At 44.1% G+C, this 22,528-nt stretch overlaps 3 protein-coding genes across 3 annotated transcripts in view; 1 reads left to right on the forward strand and 2 right to left on the reverse strand.

The window, feature by feature from the left end:
- Positions 1-2,526, forward strand: part of vwde (von Willebrand factor D and EGF domains) — a gene marked incomplete at its 5' end in the record, with an annotated part of 30,262 nt that extends 27,736 nt beyond the window's left edge. The window contains 4 exons of the mRNA XM_084444574.1: positions 588-683; positions 979-1,074; positions 2,219-2,316; positions 2,395-2,526. Of these exons, the coding sequence (XP_084300700.1) occupies positions 588-683; positions 979-1,074; positions 2,219-2,316; positions 2,395-2,409 (305 nt within the window). The 3' untranslated portion in view covers positions 2,410-2,526. The remainder of the gene's footprint in view (positions 1-587; positions 684-978; positions 1,075-2,218; positions 2,317-2,394) is intronic.
- Positions 2,527-4,169: 1,643 nt separating this feature from the next.
- seraf (Schwann cell-specific EGF-like repeat autocrine factor) lies at positions 4,170-6,402 on the reverse strand (the record flags this gene model as incomplete). Its single annotated transcript, XM_084444575.1, has 5 exons — positions 4,170-4,282; positions 5,208-5,303; positions 5,606-5,710; positions 5,894-5,989; positions 6,165-6,402. The coding sequence occupies 5 exons, from the start codon at positions 6,400-6,402 to the stop codon at positions 4,170-4,172; spliced, it is 648 nt and encodes a 215-aa protein (XP_084300701.1).
- A 2,063-nt stretch (positions 6,403-8,465) lies between these two features.
- On the reverse strand, positions 8,466-15,342 carry tmem106ba (transmembrane protein 106Ba). Its single transcript, XM_084444425.1, has 8 exons — positions 15,283-15,342; positions 14,323-14,525; positions 12,895-12,958; positions 12,651-12,810; positions 11,628-11,768; positions 10,887-10,936; positions 10,734-10,787; positions 8,466-10,599 (listed from the first exon to the last, which is right to left on the reverse strand). Exons 2-8 carry the CDS (start codon positions 14,507-14,509, stop codon positions 10,482-10,484), a joined length of 774 nt encoding a protein of 257 aa, XP_084300551.1. The 5' UTR covers positions 14,510-14,525; positions 15,283-15,342; the 3' UTR covers positions 8,466-10,481.
- Between the last annotated feature and the right edge of the window lie 7,186 nt (positions 15,343-22,528).

The raw sequence follows: 22,528 nt of genomic DNA on the forward strand, positions 1-22,528 counted from the left end.
AATTTTTGTGGAACCTCTGTTTTATGCCGAGTCTACCAGCGTATATAGGCCTGTATTCTTTGCTGTCGTTCTGACTGAGCTCACTTTTCACAATCGCGGGAAATCTCCCGACATGACACAAAATGGATATGAAGACAAAATGTTTAAGATCCTGATAACCTGTCTATTAATTATCTTGATTACTAGTGGTCCAAACCATGGACAATGCAAGAAAGAGGGATGGGCTGCACTTGAAACAAGCTATCAAACACATTTGGAGAGGATTTGCTATTTTTATTCTAAATTTTTAGCATTTTGGCAGTGATTTTCCTTTGGCTCTGGCTAAAATCTCTTTGGGGTGCGAAAAAAAAATCCTCTATGCAGGAAAAACCCTGCATATATACAGTAGCTAGCCGGCTGTATCTATAAACCATCACATGTCTTTGTCACTGCTCATTTGCTATCATGGTAAAAAGGTTATGGGTCATTCACTGTGACTGATTTTAGATTTCAAGGCTAGCTCGTATATTGCTCGACCCCTCTTTGACCGAAGTAACCAGAACGATACGATACGTACGCGCCGTTTTAAACCGCCCATGTGTCTCCAGGTGTGTGTGAGCCCACCTGTATGAACAAGGGGAAGTGTGTGGGCCCCAACACCTGCTCCTGTGCCTCAGGGTGGAGGGGGAAGAGGTGTAACATACGTGAGTGTCCGTCTCCGTCCGAATCACTCAGAGCTCGCTGGACACTGGAGCACTCAAGACATTCCCTCCATAGAAATGCACCATCAAATGCAAACATCAATGTTCGTGCCATATGCTATGGGCACTGTACAGTGTATGTTGACGAATGCTATGGGAATATGTTGATGAAACTGATATAACATTGTTTCCTAAGACCTCTCTCTGTGTTGTTGTTGCTGTGTGTGTGTGTGTGTGTGTGTGTGTGTGTGTGTGTGTGTGTGTGTGTGTGTGTGTGTGTGTGTGTGTGTGTGTGTAGCCGTGTGTCTGCAGAAGTGTAAAAACGGTGGCGAGTGTGTGGGGCCCAACACCTGCCACTGTCCCACAGGATGGGAGGCCCTGCAGTGTCAGACACGTGAGTTCACCTCTCATCACAGCTACACTGAACACCTGCTAAAGACCCGGACTCGAGTTAGGGTTGGAATAAGGGTTGGGGTTGGGATAGGATCTGATCTATGAGGGAAGGAGTGTGGGTTGGGTTAGAATAAGGGTTGGGGTTGGGATAGGATCTGACCTATGAGGGAAGGAGTGTGGGTTGGGTTAGAATAAGGGTTGGGGTTGGGACAGGATCTGACCTATGAGGGAAGGAGTGTGGGTTGGGTTAGAATAAGGGTTGGGGTTGGGATAGGATCTGACCTATGAGGGGGGGAGTGTGGGTTGGGTTAGAATAAGGGTTGGGGTTGGGACAGGATCTGACCTATGAGGGAAGGAGTGTGGGTTGGGTTAGAATAAGGGTTGGGGTTGGGACAGGATCTGACAGTGCAGCATTAGCCGGGCGTCGCCGGGCGCCACATCCTGTTTCACTCCACAGATCAGTCTGGACATCCAACCGTTCAAACTGAATCCACTCGAACCGAGATTGGTTTGTGCCAATCACAACCGTTTATCTAATATAGGGCGGGTTCAATAAGATGACGGAACAGAGGAGCGCCGTACAGGCGTTTTCGCTGATTGGTTGTAGGTCTATCCAATTGCGTCCAGAGGCATTTTGATCTACGCTCGTTGGTAACGCCCCTCGGGAATCGGAAAGCAACTGAGTTCCTTCGCATTTCTGTGAACTGAGTCTGGCGAAGCCCGGCTAGTGCAGTGCCCCCCCAGGGGATGAACAAAGCACCCCCCTACCAAACTACCTGGGCGGCTGTAGCTCCGTGTGTAGAGTGGGTCGTTCAATGATCGAAGGGTCAGCGGTTCGAATCCCAGCTCCAACTGTCCACATGTCGAAGTGTCCTTGAGCAAAGCACCTAACCCCAAATTGCTCCCAATGAGCAGGTTAGCACCTTGCATGGCAGCTACCACCATTGGTGTGTGAATGTGTGAGTGAATGGGTGAATGAGAGGCCTTTGTAAAGCGCTTTGAGTGCCGCTAAGGTGGAAAAGCGCTATATAAGTGCAGTCCATTTACCATTTACCTTCCAGACGTCTCAGCTTTCACACCTATTTCACATTAAGACACAGTTGGTTTCCTCGCCCTCTGATGTTCAAGTGTTTCCTGGTTCACAGCCGTCTGTAAGCAGAAGTGCCTCAACGGAGGACGGTGTGTCCTGCCAGACTTGTGTCACTGCCGGAAGGGCTTCACTGGTCTCACCTGCAGGCTGAAGGTGAGTGACCGGTCTCACCTGGCCTTCCTCTGCTGAGAAAATGAGCCCCTTGCACTCAACACTTTTGTACTTTCACAGGCTCCACATGCGTGAGTGACTCGGTGGAATACTGAAGACGCAGAGAGCAAGAGAAGAGCCGGTTCAAGGCAGTGTGTTAATCGAAGAGTGTGTGTGTGTTTGTGAGAGAGAGGAGAGACAGTGTGTGTGTATGTATGTGTGTGTGAGAGAGAGAGACAGGGAGAGAGAGAGAGAGAGAGTGTGTGTGTGTGTGAGAGAGAGAGAGAGAGACAGGGAGAGAGTGTGTGTCTGTGCATATGATCAGGGGGACTGGATAAATTGCACTTGTCTAATTGTCCCTCTATATCACTACCTCATGGCTCACAGTAACACGTCCATATGGCCCTGCTACGTAAGGACTACAGCACATCATACTCATCACATACTCACAAGTGGAGCTCAGTCCTCAGTATAAATACTGCCCAACGGCCACATCGAACGGCAAGCTTTTCAGTGGCGTAGCTGGTTTAAGCTGTGTTTATGGGAAGGGGTCACATGTAAGTCAGAGGACCCAAGATGGAACCCAGAGAAGGGCAAGCGAGGGTGGAAGTAATGCTGATGAGCAACGCATGACACCAGATGAGCTGGGCAGTTTCAGCCAGGCAGTTTTAGAATGTCTCTCTGTTCAAAAACCGAAGATTCATAATGTAAAATATATAAGTAGTTTTAGAACTGAGAAAGCAGTTTCACAAACAAACATTCTATTCTATAAACTGCTTAAATCTGTTTGGCTGTTCTATGTGAACCCAGCTTTACTGTTGATAAGACATTATTGTGCTTGTTTTGGGCCGGTGTCTAACTTTAAGGTGCTGCACTCTACCCCAACCAACACCAACCAACTCCCAACACTCAACATTGTAAAGTTGTCGGTTGTTGTTAGAATGTTGGCAGTTTACATTTCAGCTGCAAAATCCATCCAACCAATGCCAGCAGTCTCCAACAAACATGGCACACCAATGTTGGTGTTGGTTGGCGTTGGTTGAGGCCATGTGCGCAGACACCTTAACACAGTCAACTCTTGGGAAGATGAGTGTATTGTGTAGTCTTCATGTTGGGCTCTCGTAATAAAAGTGTTACACAGCACAGTATTGTGTTAGAGACAGAAATGTAGAGAAAAGCAAACATGATGTATGTATGTACAGTATGTATGTATACAAAGATGCATTAAAAGAGTACCACGTATTCTCACATAGAACATTAATATCAACTTTTTGTATTATGTTTAGTTCCTCAAATAATTTGGCCAAGATAGATTGATTGGATTCATTGCTGTTCTATTTGTACCAAAACTGTAAGTGCACTGTTGGTTCCACTCATGTTCTTCTTTATGCCTAGAAATGTTAGTCTTTATGTTTTACTTACTGGCATAGGCTACATGTTCCAAGTGATATGACAGACGTTACCCTTAACTGAGTTTAGATAAGGGCTTTAATGCAACAGAGATGTTATCAAACTATTGAATACAGTGTTATGAATACCCGCTCAGATACTTGATTTATGTTGTAAATTGTGCATATTAAAATAAATGGATACAGTTTCTTATGACCTGTGCATGTCTAAGTTGTGGATTGTCCTGAGCCCAGATAGCGTAGTTCACAGATTTGTTTTTATTTATTTACTAAATGGAACACACATAATTACATAATACCAGTTTACTGTAACATTAATGCAAACAGCGATCCTTAAAAAATACATTTACACAAACGAAAGGAAGCGCCAGGTTCGGAGTGAACAGCGGTCTGCGTAAACATCGTAAGGCGTCTGACTCCTCCCCTTCGACCTCGGTCCTGCGCCGGTCAGAACAACTTCCTCCTCTCCTCGCAGTGCGACCCAGAGTACGGCGCGCGACAGCGGCATGTGTTGGGAGAGACGCACTTGCCTCCGTGGAGACAGGGCTGACGGCACACGGCTACAGCCCAGAGAAACACACCACGGCAGTAGGGGGAGAAAAAAGAGAAGGTAGTGAGCAAACAGTCAGACAAGAATGAATTAAAGATGTGTGCATAATCCTACCTCTGTCAAAGCCAAAGATTCAATGTAAAATGAGGTGTCTCTGCTGAAGGAAGTGTGTGTGTGTGTGTGTGTGTGTGTGTGTGTGTGTGTGTGTGTGTGTGTGTGTGTGTGTGTGTGTGTGTGTGTGTGTGTGTGTGTGTGTGTGTGGTTATGATCAGGGCTGGACTGGCCATACATTCTACCTGCCAAGTGACAGGTGGGCCTGCCTAGTTTTGGGCCGGTATGATTGTTTTGTTTTGGGTTTTTTTTTGCCATGGAAAAACCTAACCTTGGAGTTAGTCAACAGTGAGTGAGTACACTGGTTCACACTTGGATTGGTATACTTGGTCTGTCTATGACACTTACTCAGCTCTATAGGGGTTTTGATGAATGGTACAATAGATATGCATCATATGCATATTGAACAGACTGCAAGGATGTTGTGGTGAAGGCCCGTGTCCAACCGATTGGGGTCTGAGCCAAATGGCAGGGTCTATTTTTTGTCCCAGTCCAGCCCTGGTTATGATGCGAAGCCAAATGTGTGTGTGTGTGTGTGTGTGTGTGTGAGAGAGAGAGAATCAGGGGTGTTTATATATGTGTGTGTGTGTGTGTGTGTGTATGTGAGAGAGAGAGAGAGAGAGAGAGTCGGGGGTGTTTATGTGTGTGTGTGTGTGTGTGTGTGTGTGTGTGTGTGTGTGTGTGTGTGTGTGTGTGAGAGAGACAGAGAGAGTCGGGGGTGTTTATATGTGTGTGTGTGTGTGTGTGTGTGTGTGTGTGTGTGTGTGTGTGTGTGTGTGAGAGAGAGAGAGAGAGAGAGGGGTGTTAATATTGGCCCAGCTCACCCGTGTGACAGGCTCCCCCCAGCCAGCCGTCGGGGCAGCTGCAGATTCCAGGGGCCACACAGCTGCCCCCGTTCCTGCACCCTTGGGGGCAGATCGCTGGGGAAAACATTGGCACAACGCATTCTCAACACGCCCGGAAGGAACCCATAAATCACTGATACTGGAAGACATGCAAGCATTCTCCTTTCCCCATCATTACATGAACAGTATATCTTATATGTCAGTAAATTGCACATGACAGTATCTTGGCGGTGCAAACGCAGAAGCCACCAGCTGTGTTGCATTAAAGAGGAGCGAATGGGTGAGACGGCCATTAATGAGCTGGCCAGCTGAGCTACCAGACCCTTGTTTGCTTTCACCTCTGACCTATGAGGTCATTACATAGGGCGTAAACAAACCTTCTTGGCATTTGGAGCCAGTCCAGCTGAACGGGCAAATGCACTTGGCCACTCCGTTCACAGCGATGCAGTCCCCGCCATTCCAGCACCCGCCATCACACGTCACTGGCGAAGACAAACATGTCATATTAGCCTACTCTACAAAACTCAGCCTGAAATTGCAGTCCATAGTCTTTACCTCATCTGACCCGACATTGTATTTTGCCTATGCAATAATAAATTAAAAATAACTTTTTTGTGTCACCATAATCCAAACATAAAACTATTCAGTCGAAGTGGTCACAATACCTTTATGGCAGTATTTCCCCCCAAATCCAGGAGGACATCTGCACTTTCCTGGGCGGAGGCATTCTCCTCCGTTCTTGCACTTAGGATAGCAATTTGCTGAATTGGATAAATATCACACTGCCGTCAGCACAAATTATGTTCTAACTTTTAATTGTAAAAAATACAGCCGTGCACCTCACTCTGAGAAATAGGCCTGGTTTCAACAAAACGAACAAAATGGCACTTTTAAAAATCTGTATGAAAGATTTCCAGGAGACGGTTGTAACATCACCATACTGGCAGGTCTCCCCCTCGTAGCCCCGCGAGCAGAAACAGGTGTTGTTCCGGATGCAGATGCCCGCGTGCTTGCAGGAAGGTTCGCAAGTCGCTTTGGGGTCAAAAACAAAAGGGACCGCGACTCCTCGAGGCGCGTCTGAGCGCGCGGCGCAGATCCCAATCAGCGCAACCAAACCGGCCAGCAGCGCGAGTTCAGTCCTAGAGGCAGGGAAGCAGACGCGTGCGGGATCCATCCTCTTCAGCCGGTGAGCAGTGAGAACTGAGGTTTGGACTGAATACAATGAGAAAGATATTCTCTCCAACTCCCAAGACTTCTCCACGTCGCCCCTCTTGAAAGACGAAGAAACTACAACTGGGGTCAGTCAGTAGGCTAATGGACAGAAAGGGGTTGGGGTTTGTTTGAGGAGTTTGAGGGGGGATGGGTGAGACCAAGGTAGGACCTTTTGGGGAATGTAAAACCTTCACTCAGTTAGCCATTTCCTCTCTGTGATTGATTCTGAAGAAAGTATGGGATGCTACTTATTAACAACTGGTGTCAAGGGCATCAGCTTGATTAAAATAGGTGAATCAATGAAAAGCCGTGATAGTATAATGTAGGCATAGACATATACTGTATATACAGCCTACAGCCTAAACTTTAATTCATACGAACTATAGGCCTAGTCTATAGGACTGAAGGTGAACCCACAACGTCATGGCAGTAAATGGTACTTAATTAACTAACTTTATACTAAACTGGTGTGACAAAAACAAATGGCTATTGAAAACAGTTTTTCAATCATATCCAAAAGGCTAGGATGTCTAGCTTGAAGGGTTAGTGGAGAAAAAAAAAGGTTGAATTTCATTTTTGTTTTTAAATGGAGGTTCAGAGCACATCTGGAAAAAACATTTCCTTCCATCTGGAAAATAGAATGTCTAGGCTATAGAACCATAGAGATAGATCTATGGGTAAAAGGAAAGGGCCTCTTATAATGATAATAACACAACCAAATTTGTCGGTTGCTATTTCCACTGCTTGTATGACTTTCATTTGACTGGGTGTTGGTGATGTTACTGTATCATTGTTTATACAGTAATGGTACTGTATAGGCAAACTGTAAAGCAATCTGATGATATATCAACTTTAATGGCCTTTTGTTTTTAGGTCCAAATTAACATTAAAACTACTGTACTCAACTAGGCTATCGTTTCAATTCACCAAGATGTAATTCACCCAAGGAACCATGTTTTTTTCTAATTGTTATGATGTATTTTTGTTCTTTTTTCATTGTAAGGCGGTAGGAAATAAAATCTATTTTGATTTGATGTAGGCCTAGGCTAGGCTACTAACAAAAAACAGGCTGATCATTGCACCAATGTTAAACCCAGAAATGTGAGACAAAGTTTGAAACCCAGTTCACTTCCTAGCTCTCAGACTTTTTTTTAATATTTCCAGACGTTTTGGAACATGATGAGGAAGTACAGAGTTTCAATACTCTGGAGTTCAGTGGAACTCGAGAACGAGACGTTAGTTGTTACACAGGGTGCATTACCCAGAGAGCACAGCAGCATGTGGTCCTGCATTTCGTCTGTGACTAGTAAATTAGAGTGGAACCACTCCAACTCCCTGACCCGAATCCTAGAGAGGAAGTGAAATGGCGTTTTAACGATCACAACAGATGTGAGCATACCGGTACACACCGGAGGCCTCCAGCCCTGCTGCGCATCTGGAAGTCAACACAACGACATACATCCAGACCAGCAGTCAAACAGTCGTCTACTCAAGGTACCATAGCGCACAGCCTACATGTAGGCTACTGTAGCACACAATCATACATGTAGTAGTACAGTCATACATGTACTGAGCGTATACCCAGAACACACTCCACAGACCAACTCAGAGGTCATACAGGACAGAGAAAGACAACATTGCCAAGTGGAGCAAAGTGGATTTGTAGGCTATGGCAGTCTTTCTTATGGTGGACAGCCTTACAGTGGTCAACATGAAGGTCTTGTTTAGCTGAACGATTTTTAATTAGCTACTGTAGTAACATTGTTTGATACACCTAGTCAAATGCAATAATTGCTTTATGTTGGGTTTTTTGGTTAAACAAGTGGGCTTTTCCACTACAATTTCACAGTTCAAATACCAGTAGGAACCTATAGTTATAATTTCAGTACCAATGAAGTCGTCATATCTCACATTTTCCTGACTTCGGGCTCCCTCTAGTGGGGGTTTCCAGATCTGCATGTTTAACCTCAACATACTCAATAAATGAGCCAAGATTCAAAACCAACGTTTTATTTCTACCTACATACAAGGAAAATACATCTTTACATGTACAGTATAGGGAGTCCACATTTACACCAATGCATGGGGCTGTGATAGCAGGTAAAACAGTGATAAAACTAGTAGCTAGGAAAAACAGATTCTGATTCTGATAAAGAAGAGAAACACCAGTTGGAAATCATACCTGGGACATCAAGCAGGTGAAAGCTGTTGGCCTACTCTTGAATGCGGTCATAAATCACCTTCACAAGTAGAAAGACACAATATGGCACTTTGGAATATTCAAGTGTATTTTGCGATCATATCACCAGATTTTGTAATTCAAACATTTTTGGGGGGACTTATTTCATTGGGATGTACTGTGCATGCACAAATTAAATTTAAAATTATCAAAGAAATAACAAAAACCTATGACAATTGGATATGCATTTTATCACACCGCTACATAATTCATACATCCCAGATATATAACAGGAAACAATCTTTCACAATTTAAAGAGGCAAAGGGTTGAACAATTACTTTAGACTCAAAGACTCACAATGTTAGAATAGGTTTCAAAGTAGATAACCATACTCCTAAAGTTTCTATAAAACATGTGACATTCCCTTTATAACAGACAATTAAGATTTACAGTTGTTTTAGACACACATCATAAAACACCATGTTCTGTTTTGTATTCTTCTGCCTTAAGATTCAAAATTAACATGGTTCCTTCCATAACAAATCCAGTTGCTTTCTAAAAAGAGGTATAACAATATGTAGGCCTACTGTATATAATACACCACTTAAAAAAAAAAAAATCTAATAAGAGGTTGTCCGATACATCGGATTGACTTATATATGGGCCGATATTTGCATTTTGTACCATAGCAGGATAAGCGGCTAAGGATGCCAATATGGCAGATTATAATCATTTATATTTAAAAAAAAAAACTCTTAAATAGAGAGTAAGAGTGCTTAAAGTGCTTGAAATGTAAAATAGCGTGTACAATAAACATCCATGCCTAGAATGAAGGGCACGTGCAGACAGGGGAATCAGATGCCTTTTAGGGTGCCGGGGCGCGGCATTAAAGGTGCAATTGTCAAGACTTCGATGCAGACTAATCATGAAATAAGAACTCTAAGGACTCCTGATCGACACCTGATGAAATTAAATCATGTCCCGTGACGTCACCGGACGTGTTTGGAGTTTTTCTGCCATTAATCTAAATAATGTCAAATGAACGAAGCGTGCCTGTGTTTGCGGTTTGCCCTTTGAAGTTTGCCCTTTGACGTTTTTCAGCGATTCCATTTTCTGTGTAGGGAAACGACTACACTGACAGTGGTTTTAAAAAGGACTACACAAAAGTGTACTCAAGCATTTAATCCAAATAATACTGTATCAACTGAAACAAGGATGACTGCTCTCCTTTAATTATGCATACTGGAATTTTTTGAGATAGAGAAAACATTTTGGTTGATATCGGACCATCTGTTCTTCAAAATATTGGAATTGGCCTTGAAAAATCCATATCGGACGACCTCTAATTTCTAAATCTATCATCTGAATCAAAACATCAGTAATCTGACCACAATAATCATAAAAGAAAAAGAGAGAAAAATGGCTTGGGTGAAAGGAGGGGTAGGTGTAGACAGTGGTTAGGGCTGGTTAGTGGTGATAACTATCTAATCATCAATACAAAACAAAGGTATTGCATTTCTCATCTCCCCAAGATCGGGGATGGTTAGTGGTACTAGTAGTTTTACAACCAAAAACCTGTTGACTTATTACTTCTGATTATCATATTCCCCACACCAAGCTATAGTGCATCCATCTCAAAATTCCTTGAAAATGATTTGTCATTGGATGAGAACTTACTCAAGAGAACATCTACCAGGTCTAACGATGTCACGTAACTGTATGCCATCACCTTATTCAACCGTCGACCGACAATGAGACACAATCTCATTCTTTCCAATTAAAGTGAGCCTAAAGGAATTCTGGGAATCCCTTGGTCTCCCTCAGACAGTGGGGCACCTGTGATGGAGCCGGGGCTGGTCTACTAGTACACCTTCACGTGGCCATGCAGCGAAGTGGTGTTTCCCCCGCAGTCAACGTACTGGTACATCTCCTGAGAGACCTGCTCAGCGTGGCCAAAGTAAGTCGTAGTCACAGTCACCCTGAAATACAGGAAGCAGAGACATCAGCTCCTCCCAAACACTACACAGACAGATATGTGAGAGACTGTACCACAAACATATTGTATTGATTTGTCAAAGACATTTTTCAAAACCAATGTTGTAGGCATACTTACTGCATCATAACTACAATGTTGTGCACTTTTATGGACTGCAGAGTGCAGAAGTCACTGCAAGACAAAATATGTATAATATACACAGTAAGAATATGTAATGTTCTACAATATGTTCCAATACTGAAAAAAAAGTCCCTGCTATGAGATACTTACAACATATAACTCATCTCATCCGCAATGATGGTGGGGACCATGTAGTCGAACTGGAAACAAAACCAAGCGTCATTCAAGAGATATTAACCTTGTGAAAATCTTTAAAACGACTGTATAAAAGACTGATGTGCCATTTTAGTTAGATGGTGTATTGCAATCCTTATCTAATGTCAATAATGACCCTGAGTGTCAATCTACTCAAAGAATGAGTAACTCAGAGCAACAAGCGAGGAAATGTATTAGCAAGTCTGAAGCCAAGAAACGAGGTCATGCTCTACAATAAAACTAGCTCTACAGCAAATACATGTCAACATGTTCTCAGATGTAGCAGTGACAGTAGGACCGGTTTATCATAGTTACATGACAATTTCCAGCTAGAACAATGAGCTAATAAGTGGATTAAACAATAGCCTCATTTATCAACATTACTTAACTTTGTCTTAGAGGTTTTTCTGTAGCCAATACATTTGTGGACCTTCCTCAATCGTCTCGTGAGAGAGGTCACAGAAGAATTTTTACAGCTAACTTTTCTGACCCCCGGGTGAACTGTTTTTTTTGCTTCCCTCTGGAATATGTAGTGGTGGGATCTATGCCCCCCCCCCCCCATTGCCCTCTGTAAAGCACATTGTGTTGCCTCTGTGTATGAAATGTGCTGTACAAATAAAATGTGATTTGATTTGTGAGAGGCATTATTACAATGTGTGACAAGTGGGTGTAGTAAAAGGAGGAGGTTGGGCCCACCTGTTGTTTATCCAGTGGTATTATGGTTGTAACGTTGCTAATCTTGGCCTTGCCAATCACCGTCTTGGAAAACTGCACTTGGGCTGTGATGTTGGTCAGTGATACAGCGTAATAGTTGTTGTTGGTGATGTTCAGAGTGTTCTAAAAGAAAGGAAGAAGAAAGGCACAAGGTTCGGTGATTGACAAATCTAATGGAAATTCTGTATTAGATATTATTTGAACTCATTTAACATATTAGACCTTGGTGAGATCTCTTTAACAGTGTCTGCTGTGTAGGTCACAGAACCGGCCTCCCATACCTTGGCTAGAGAGAGAATGCCATGTACTTTTTAATCTTATGTTTTTGTAGGAGTAAGTGTCTGCTCACACCCCAGCCTTGCCAGTCTCTCTCCAGCTGGACTGAGGGTGGAGAGCGAGGGCTGAGAAGTTTTAGTTTAGTTTTAGTTAGAAATTGTTTTAGTATATCTTAACTTTTTTTTTTAAACTATTTTTATATTGAGTTTATCCATTTAGTTACTGTTTTTATATACCTTCCTGTGTGTCTGTCCTTATGTTGTTGCTGTTGTTGTTTATGTTTTGTTCGCTCGTCGTCACTGTAAATGAGGGCAACCTCAGTGCCTCTCGAGCATAAATAAAGGTTTGAAATGAAATTAAATGAAAGTTACTCGGACACCAAGGGTTGCTCCCTTTGACTGTATAAATGTTGACTAACCGCAGATCTGGGCCGCCATATCTCATATCGCAGACTGCTGTGTGCATGAAGCAACTGAGATTTGGCGGTCCCCTTCTCCAGACGGGTTACTGGGGGTGTGTGTATGTTATTGTGCTGTTTGTATGTGGCTACTGTGCTGCTTGCGTGCACTGTAATTAACTTTGTTAAACTTAGAACGTTGGCATTGAATCTTTCCTGAACAATACTCTGAGACAGAAATTTCCACAACACAAATAATCGATCAAAGAGTTCCATTTTCAATCCTTGGATGGAAAACGCAGGCAGTTTGATGAAAACGGATCGGGCCTTACTGTGATATTGAGATACACGATCCGCCTCTCCTGGTCATACGAGACGAAGGCGGACTTCACCCCCACGTAGGAGACGTCAATCGAGCGGGGAAATAGGAAGAAGACAGCCAGGCCAGAGAGCAGCAGGCAGACAGAGACAGAAACACTCACATACAGCTTTCTGTGGGATGAGAAAGATTGAAGTTAGACAAGGAGGCCAAACAGAAGAAGAGAAGTTGGACATTAAGCAAATTAGAGAACTTACGTTCTTCTTGGCCTGAGTCTTTGGTCACTGTATGGGATCAGAGCCACAAGCTGATTCTCTTGTCCTGTATGAGAAATTTACAAACATTTTGTCGGTTATTCTGTCTTCGGTGATGTGCCGTTTCAGGAATCAAAGATACTATGAACATCTGTTTTAAGGCCACAGTGCATTATTTAACTTTCACGTAGGAAGACATCCTCAGCTCCAAGCTGAATTATTTTTCTAAAGCTCTGGTATACTTCTCTGGCACCGAATTTTAGAATTGCTGTAGCAAAGCCTAACAGCAGGGTACAAAGATGTGGTTTTTAGCCTATATCAGTGTGAACAGACTCCTAACACCTATACTGCAGCCAGCCACAAGGGGTGGATTGAGATATTTTGGCTTCACTTTTGGGGAGCTGTCATGTTGTCCATCAATGGCCATGATGTGGAAAACCGCAGCTTTAAAAATGGACTGACAAATATGCATTCATCATGCCAACTTTCATTAGGTGTTGTGCCCTCTCCTCTCCAGGCTCGGGCCGAGGGGCTATCCTTTTACCACCCCGAGCCTGGGTGAGGGGTCACCCGGGTTATATATCCTATTTCATTAGGCTAATGCTAAACCCGTATGCCTCATTTGTAATGAAACAATTGCTGTTGCAAAAGAATACAGAATACTTAACCATTACACAAGGAATGCAACTTTCATAGTCATAAGCATGTGAGTCATAAGCATGTTGGGAAAAAACAAAATGCTAAATGAGAGCTATTACTGTTCCCATTCTGCGTATGCTAAATGAGAGCTATTACTGTTCCCATTCTGCGTTCCATTCAGAGGACAGGAATTCGTTTCAGCTTCACCTATTCTTTTGGTAGGTTTGGTAAACACAAGAACAAGAATGACGTCCAACGCCATCCAATGTTTTGTTAGCCGTACCTAACAGAACTACCCCACTTTATGAAACTAGACCCTTCACATCCTAACTTCCTGATAATTATGGTGCGTTCCAGGCAACCCGTAACTCGTGTTTTTCCGACCTCCTACACGTGAAAATGCTCTGGAATGGCAGTCAAACCCGTAACTTCCCACCCGGCAACTGGGAGTACATCGATCTGTACGAGTTCACGGGTGGGAAGTTACGGGTTTGACTGCCATTCCAGAGCATTTTCACGTGTAGGAGGTCGGAAGAACACGAGTTACGGGTTGCCTGGAACGCGCCATTAGTACCCATTCCAGTCGGCTAAGTAACTAACTAACTTTCTTTTTTTTTGTATATTATAATAATGCGTGTAGGCTACATCAAAGCCAGGCTCCTGGACTTGTAGGCTATTAAACATGAAGTATGGAAAAATGCAAATTTAACAAATAGCCACACTTCGCAAATAACTTGGCAGTTTTGTAGGCTAATTATACTCATTCGCACCAGGTGTGTACTAACGGCTTACCTCGAGGGATTCTGCCAGTGCCCTGGCACGTGGGGCATGTGACACTGTCTCTGCCTGTGAATTCCACATAGGGGAACTGGGACACGTCTCCGTTCTTCCCGTCGTCCTCATTTGGAGTGTACTCCTGAGCAGTCGTCAGGGGATCCTCGTCTTTCTGCTTCCCCATGTGGGAGAGCGATTTTCCCATGGCTCCAACGGTCTGTCTGTGTTCAGACAACAGAAGAAAACATCAGAGCTACTCGCTTGCTGAGGCGACTGGGAAACGTTGACGAACCACATGCCATATTTGACTAACCAGTAACCACATGCCTTGCTGATGCGAGAAAACCTCAGAAATGCAGTCCACACTAGCCTAAAGTGTGTATGCATTGGATTTTGACCGTAGACTACACATCTACAATGCCACCCGTATTATTCTTGAGCCAAATGTCTCTAAAAAACATTGACGGTTTGTAGCCTAATGTTCATGCTTAAAATATACACCGTCACGTGTTGAACCCATGGAAGGACCTCTTCTTCATTGTCTAATGTATAAATAGCCTAGTAGTAGGCTACAAATAACACAGTGGGCTACCCAGTCAGCAAAAACACTGATGTTGCAAGCAGAGACCACATTGTCCACCGCCTATGGCCGCCATATATGCTGGCTTCCACAGCTGCATAACATGGTACACAATGTACCCTCCGGTAAAACCCCGTTCACACATCAGCCATTTTACTTTTTAGTCACACGAGTGACTAAATTATACATTGTATTTGCGGCGTTGTTCTGTTTCACTTATTCACTGTCGCATCATTCTCGGTCAAGCACGCAACATTTCAAAATGGTAACGTTACAATGATGATCTGTATCCACGCAGCCTACTTGCAGGCGTTGGCTCATCGCTAAATGCTAGTCAAGCCATCGAAATATTTATAAAATTAGGCCTACCACATTTACTATTCGAAGAAATATCTTACCTTTGCCAATTGTTACAGAGAATTACTTGTCATTCGATGCTCTTGGTCACGAATGTGTGCTGTTTATTATGTCAATATATGACATGCGTGAGAAGAACGCCCCTCGCTCTCCTCATTGGACAGACGACGAGGTTGCAATATGGTGGTTGCTGTGCTGATTCTGCGTACTTTTTACCAGATGAATTAGATAATTAGGGAATATAGGCTACGTAGACTACTGTAGTTTATCATATGCGACTATAAACAGTCTTGTACTGCGAAGTCAAAGTCGTAGTAGCTTATTTATTTAATGTTAAACGTATTGTTGCTGTTTGATAGAAAAACCAAAACATTGACATTTGTACTCTTGTGACATTGTTACACTGTCTTGTTCATTGTTTTTTAAACGGTTACCTTTCTGCACTGTCACCTGACAACAGAAACACGAACGTTCTTGGCTTTCCACAAATGACATCATTTTAACAAAGTTACAATTTTGTCACATGATTTCGTTAGTGAAATAGGATTAGGGCTTCACCCATGCGTCTAGATCCATGCAAAGAGGAGTTGGTTGAGACTCCTAGCAAACCGCATGGCACATAGCTACATATGTAGCACTGGACAATTCAACTATTAGTGTGTTGCACATATTTGTATAACAGGTCAATTTATGAAACATGATAAGATCAACAATCACCCTGTTAGAAAGTCTGAAATATTTATATTATGACATTTAATTGAAAAGGGTAAATTAAGGAAGGCTATTGGAATTGATAAGATTTCCTATGAAGTAAAGTGCTGAAGTCAACGAGATTAATTTAAAATTTTGTTGTGTTTCCAAGGATGAAATAATGATCTTAAATTTCACAGGCCTATCATGATGCTCATCTAAAAATGATTATATTCAGAATGGAATCTGTCCCTTTTAAAAGGATGCTGGGGTTAACCATTACAAAACCACTATGGGCTCCTAAAACCATAAATAACCAGGCCAGGTCCAGCCTGGCTTATGTGCATTGGCTGGCTTGTTTCTGTGCAGGACTAGTAGGACGGTAATGTCTGATAAATAAAGATGGGTCTTGTCACCTGGACACATCAGTTCCAATGCTTCCAATGCTAATCCAGCACAATAAGAGCAGGATAGCCAGTTAGCTCATGGGCTCACAACAACTAGCAGCAGCTTCCATAACATTAATGGTAGCGGTCAGTGGCTAAAGCAGTAACATAAAGTCATCCCCACCGGGAACCCCGGTCTCCTGGGTGGGAGTCCAATGCTCTCACCACTTCTCTACTTGTGCAGTGGAGATCGGTGGGTGGGTTTTGGTGTCCTTCTTCCAGTCCCTAGTGTGGGTTGGGGTTAGAATATGGGTTGGGGTTGGGACAGGATCTGATCTATAAGGCAAGAAGTAAAGGTTGGAGTGAAAGGATGAACATGTGGAGGTTTGGGGTATAGTCCCATAAAGTCATCCCCACCGGGTCTTCAACCCCAGTCTCCAGAGTCCAATGCTTTCACCACTACTCTACTTGTGCAGTGGAGATCGGCGGGTTGATTTTGGTGTCCTTCTTGATTTTGGTGTGCTGGGACTACTGCCAACAGAGAAATGCACGCCAACATTGTCTGCAGTAACGGAGGAAGGGAGGGATTGAGTGATAACCTGACGAAAGCAGATAGGGAGAGAAACTACGCACGTAGGGGTCAGTGGCTTCTGGTGGGTCCTAGAACCCCAGAACTGGCACCGCAAACGCTTAATGGCTTGTAGCCACAGGCGACTCCAATTCTGAAAAGGCCGGTTTCCTCTTGAAACGAATAAAGTTTGCCACTAAAGCGCCGATTTGTACACCCGTAGACGCAACAGCCAGACATCTTGATAGTATATAAAATACTAATCTTTCTCACAATCTTCACGGTGCTAGGCAGAGCACTATCCACTCGGCCACCGCTGACCTGGGAAATCTGTGGAGTCTTTTTGTTTTGATGTTCTGGGACCACTGCCTCTTGTGGTAGCGACAAAGAATTGCAGGTCAACAACGCCAGGACATACTTATAACCCGACATTGGCTCTTCTAGGTGTGCTGGCTTACAGCCAATGCACAAAAACATGGCAAATAAAAACATTGCCCTCCAATGGTTGAAAGTGGTACTATACTGAGTTGTGTTAAGTGGAACATATCATAATGTGGGGTCTTGAGGGGTCTTCAAGTGACACACATTTTCACACATGAGCGGCGACACATCACACAAAACACACATGCAATCAGGGGTCAAGGAAAGTGTTCCCTGCATTTATCCCATCCAACTCTGTCCTCCTCCAGGGGCAGTGGGCAGCCATTGTTCATGGCGCCCGGGGACCAAATCCAAGTGCTCAGTCCAGGTCTTGGTCAGGGACCAGACTGAAGAGCAACTGTTGTTCTGCACGCTTTTCGTATTGGGTTCTTTCAGGAGGAAACCCTTTCAAACTCCGCACAGAAAGGCCCGGACACCTTTTTGCTGTGAGGTGACAGTACTAGGTACAGTATTGTGCCACCATGAGCGAATTTGGGGTTCAGTGTCTTGCCCAAGGATACTTCGCCACAACACCGGGAGCTGGGATGGAACCGGGGACCTTGCGATCCCCAGCCGGACGCTCTACCTCCCAAGCTACGTGTTGCCCAAATTAAAAGGTATAGGTGTTTGGTGGATGAAGGGGATGGGTTTCCTTAAGAGAATGTTTTAAATAGTGTCTTCTTATCTTTACACAAACAGAAGAGTAAACGGTCAGATAAATAAACAATTTCCCACTTGCGGCTGTGGCTCAGGAGGTAGAGCGGGTCGTCCAATGACCACAGGGTCGGGTGGTTTGATGCAAGATTCGTTTTATTAGCCATGTACTTCACACATACTAGGAATTTGACTAGAGTGATAGCATACGCTGTTGCAGACAATGGAGGACAGGGTGCAGGACAAAAAACTGTGCAAATACAAAATACACCGCAAACAAAATACAGTGCATTAGACAAAATATGATAAACTATTAAAAAGGGAGGCACAATATATATACAGAATGGAGTGCGGTGAGTGTATGTACAGTACAGTGTGTGTGTGAGTGTAGTGTGATAGATGAGCGATGTTTTATGTATACAGTGCAATGTGTGTGCCGTTGAGGTATGTGGAACAATCAGAGGTTGTGTGCAAGTTTCAAGGGGTATATTGTCAGTGTGTGTGTGGGGGGGGGGGGGGGTTGTGGGGGGACACAAGCCTTGTTGATGAGTCTGATGGCCGTGGGAAAGAAGTTTGAAGTTTTGAAGTTTGAGTTTATTTTCCCACATGGCAGTATGATACTGAAATACATGGGCATCACAATTCAAGACACTAAAATTACATAAATATCACATAATAAAATCAACACATTGAGAATAGCAAGTGCAACAGGCAATTGGGAGAGGCAGTCACAGCTTTGAGACAGAGTCAACTATGTGCAGTCAATTACAGTCCTTGGTTGATGAGGGACGTGGGGAAGGGGATGGGAGGTCTCTTATAGCGGTCAGTGCGTGCCCGTGGGACGACCAGTTTGTCCCCGTTCCGAGAGTGTCTTCCTGTCACCTCTGCTCGAGTGGGAGGAAGCCAGGACCGGAACTGGGAGGTGAGGAGGGACTTGGCAAAGTCACAGCACAGTGTGGTCCTCCTGTCCTGTAAGGTGCTGAGGGAGAGGGTTTGCAGGGCCTTCTGATATCCATCATACACTCTCCCAAGAATGATGCAGCACGCCCGCTTTTGAACCCGCTCCAGGTCCTGGGTTTGGGCCTGGTTCAAAGAGCAGAAGCTGTTTTTGTGGCGAGTGGACCCAGTTCTGATGAACCGCAGTCTCCTGCCAGAGGGGAGTGGCTCAAATAGACCGTGACCAGGATGGGAGGGGTCGGCCACAATCTTTCTGGCCCGTTTTAGGGTCCTGGAGGCATGCAGCTCCTGTAGGGATGACAGTCTACAGCCGGTCACCCTCTCAGTAGAGCGGATGATGCGCTGCAGTCTGGCCTTGGTGGGGGTCCTTGACCATGGTGATGGAGGAGGTGAGGATGGACTCAATGATGAAGGTTTTAGAAGAGTACCATCATTGCCTTTGGCATGTTGAATTTCTTCAGCTGCCTCAGGAAGTACATCCTCTGCTGTGCTTTTTTGGTCACTTGAGGTCCCTGGAGATGGTGGTGTCAGGAAGCGGAAGGAGTCAACAAAGGTCACTGGGGGGTCATTCAGTCTACAATAATCTCCACTGTCTTGAGAGCGTTGAGCTCCAGGTTGTTTTGGCCGCACCAGGACAGCAGCTGGTCGATCTCACACCTGTAGGTGGACTCGTCGCCAGGGTAGGAATTTCGTCATTTTAGGGGCAAGGACATTTGGCTTTCAGTGTCGCTCAATTTTTTAGGGCATGAAGGCCATGTGCGAGGGCACAAAAGCCACTCAGTGAAATAAGAGTATTTGGAGCCTATTAATAACTTGATTTTAAAGATTGATTGCATTAAACTTCTGGAAGGGACTTGGACCTACTGACTGACCTAGAATTGGCAAGTATATTCTTCTTACTCTAAGAGGTAGTGCTAAGTGCTAGTCCTCAAGTGTTGTTGTGAGAGTCTTTTGTGAGAGCTAGTTTCTGCCTGACCTAGACACATTGCGCTGGTGACTGCCGTAAGGGAGTGACCTACTCTCCTGGCAGACAGGACATACACTGGAATCCAGCACACACCCCCTCACTCTGAGGCCCCTGTGGTCGATCGACATGGTCATGCCTCTTCTCTGTCCTGGCCCCGCGGTGGTGGAATGAACTGTCCACTGATGTCAGGACAGCAGAGTCGCTGCCCATCTTTCGTCACAGGCTCAAAATTCAACTCTTCAAGAAGTACTACCAGGATCCTCCCTCTTAAGCACCTATTGTATTAAAGACTGCTTTCTTGCACTTTGCCTTCAGATAATGCTTTTACTCCCTTGTTTTAGAAAGGATATGCACTTGTGTTCTGGCAAGTAGTAGTACATTCGCTTTTCCTATGTTAAATGCAATTATTGTAAGTCGCTTTGGATAAAAGTGTCAGCTAAATGATTGTAATGTAATGTAAAGTTTTTAGGCCTACTATTTGACAAGGACCACGTGATATCGAACCCAAATATAAACTTAGCGGATAGCTTAAACATTTGAGTTCTGTATATGTCCAATAAGAAACATGAATGACATGAAAAACAAATAGCCTACTGTATTCACTTTTTTGTATCATGAATTCCTCCATAATGTTGTGATAAGTCATGCAATCTTGGTGGAATCATTTCAATGCAGATGCCTGGAGAAAACGCTTCTAAGTGTTGAAAGGGAGTTGCAGTAGTAGTCCTCAAAGTTAGGTCAAGGGTAGAGCCTATAAACTGTGATGACAGTCTGCATGAGCTGAAGTGCACAGCTCAGATCGACTCCCAACTGAAATTACATTTGCGGTAGGCCCATGGATGTGGGTAGGCCTAACCGCTAGACAGGCGTAACTTCCTTTTTCACTATACTGCGGCCGTCAAACAAAAAACACACCATTGTTTCTTAATGTTTTAATTTATAAGGAATTTAAATTTAGTATTTTTAATTTAATAGAAAAATACTATGATTAATAAAAATAAAAACGAATTAACCTATGCCCCCCCACCCCCCGCCTTTCTCCACTCTCTCTCTCTCCCTCCACTCTCTCAGCGCGCCGTGGATGCGTGGTAGGCCTACTAACCCGTTCATATATTGGGTTTATAGCGCTTCTCATCTGCCAAAACAAATCTAAGCGCTGGAAGATCATTAAAATAAGGTGCCCTGCCTTAACGTTCTGTACTAGGCTATTTTAGGCGAAAGGAAGAGGCTAACTGAATTAGATTTGTTCTGGTACAATAGTTCAGTAGCTATTGATAAATCAGAGAGACTTGTTTTACTACCAAACCGTTTTGGAGCGTCGTACGGGGTGTTTCTCCACTATATGGTAAGTTATGCCCTAGCTGCCAATTTCACATGCCGTCTAGCCTACGCTGTAGGCAGAAGCCTTGCTAGAACTGGGTGGAAACAATTAGTTTCAAAAACGTGCATTGCAAAACCAATTCAAAGTGAGTAAAAAAAAAAAAAAAAAGGTCGTAGGTTTGTTCAGGTTTTAAATAATAATCAAGCATAGGTTTGTTAGCGGCCGTCCTCGCTGCCGTTCAAACAACTATCTTGAATATTCACCTTAATTATAATAATTGAATAAGTTGAATATATAAATCTCCAGACGTATTGATGTCCGGAGATCTCCCGTTGTCTTCTCTAGCCTACTTATCCAGTGATTTCAGCACCACAAACAGCGCCCTGCCGCTCACTGTTTTCTTATCCAATCAGAGAGAGTCAAAGTCAAAGGTCAAAGTCAATTTTATTTATATAGGGCTTGGGAAAATGTAGTCCCAGACACGACCATCTTGTTTCTACACATGTGTATCTATTCTCTGATTGCATAGGATTCTATGCAGTAGAGCCAATCAGACAAATAAACCTGTGTAGAAACAAGATGGTCGTGTCTCGGACTACATTTTCCCAAGCCCTATAGGCAGAAGACAGCCCAAATAGGCTAGAATTCGGATGGGCTCAGTTTTCCTAGGGGAGGAAGTATTACTTACTAACGGTAACATGGGCATATCCTTCATTTTACTGGTAGGCTAATAGCCACCTCCGTTAGGCCCAGTCTAGTCAAAAGCTAGCCTCATTATCTAACCGATCGCTGCCGGTATGTAATTACCGTCCATTTGAATTTTTGTGCCTGCTAGGCTGGCTGCCACGAAAGGAAGAAAACTGAGAAGACGAGATTACATGAGCGTTAATGTTCCACGGACTTGGTAAGATCTTTCGGTCTTCTACCGCATAGTGGCTTTGGAATAGCATTTTTTGGAGTCGAACGCATTACCATTTGAGCTCTCAACCACGTGCCCAGATATACTGACGTCGTTGCCTTCATCTGTAACGTCCGAGTCCCTGCAGTAATGACATCATGGACTACGTGCTGCTGCGAGTCCCGCCCCCTCAGCCCGGCTTGCCACGCCCCCGTTTCTCCCTCTACCTGTCCTCCCAGCTGCAGTATGGGACCGTGGTGGTCTACCATCGCCAATGCACCATGCTCCTGGGTAAGAGACAGGACGACAGGAGGGGAAAAAAGAGAGTGTTCATCGGTGTTAGAAAACAAGTGACCAATGGGTTGGGGCGCGTGCCATGTGAAGGCTAGTCCTTACCGCGGCGGCGTGGGTTCGAATCCGGCCCAC

Source organism: Borostomias antarcticus, assembly GCF_949987555.1.
Source record: "Borostomias antarcticus genome assembly, chromosome: 10".
Taxonomy (NCBI): Eukaryota; Metazoa; Chordata; class Actinopteri; order Stomiiformes; family Stomiidae; genus Borostomias; species Borostomias antarcticus.

Excerpts from the sequence above, each read along its gene's own strand:
- tmem106ba (XM_084444425.1), bottom strand. The coding sequence starts at position 14,509 with ATGGGAAAATCGCTCTCCCACATGGGGAAGCAGAAAGACGAGGATCCC. Across the intron at positions 11,769-12,650 it reads TCGTGTATCTCAATATCACA|AACACTCTGAACATCACCAA; the intron begins GTAAGGCCCGAT and ends CCTTTCTTTTAG. Across the intron at positions 10,788-10,886 it reads GATGAGATGAGTTATATGTT|TGACTTCTGCACTCTGCAGT; the intron begins GTAAGTATCTCA and ends TTTGTCTTGCAG.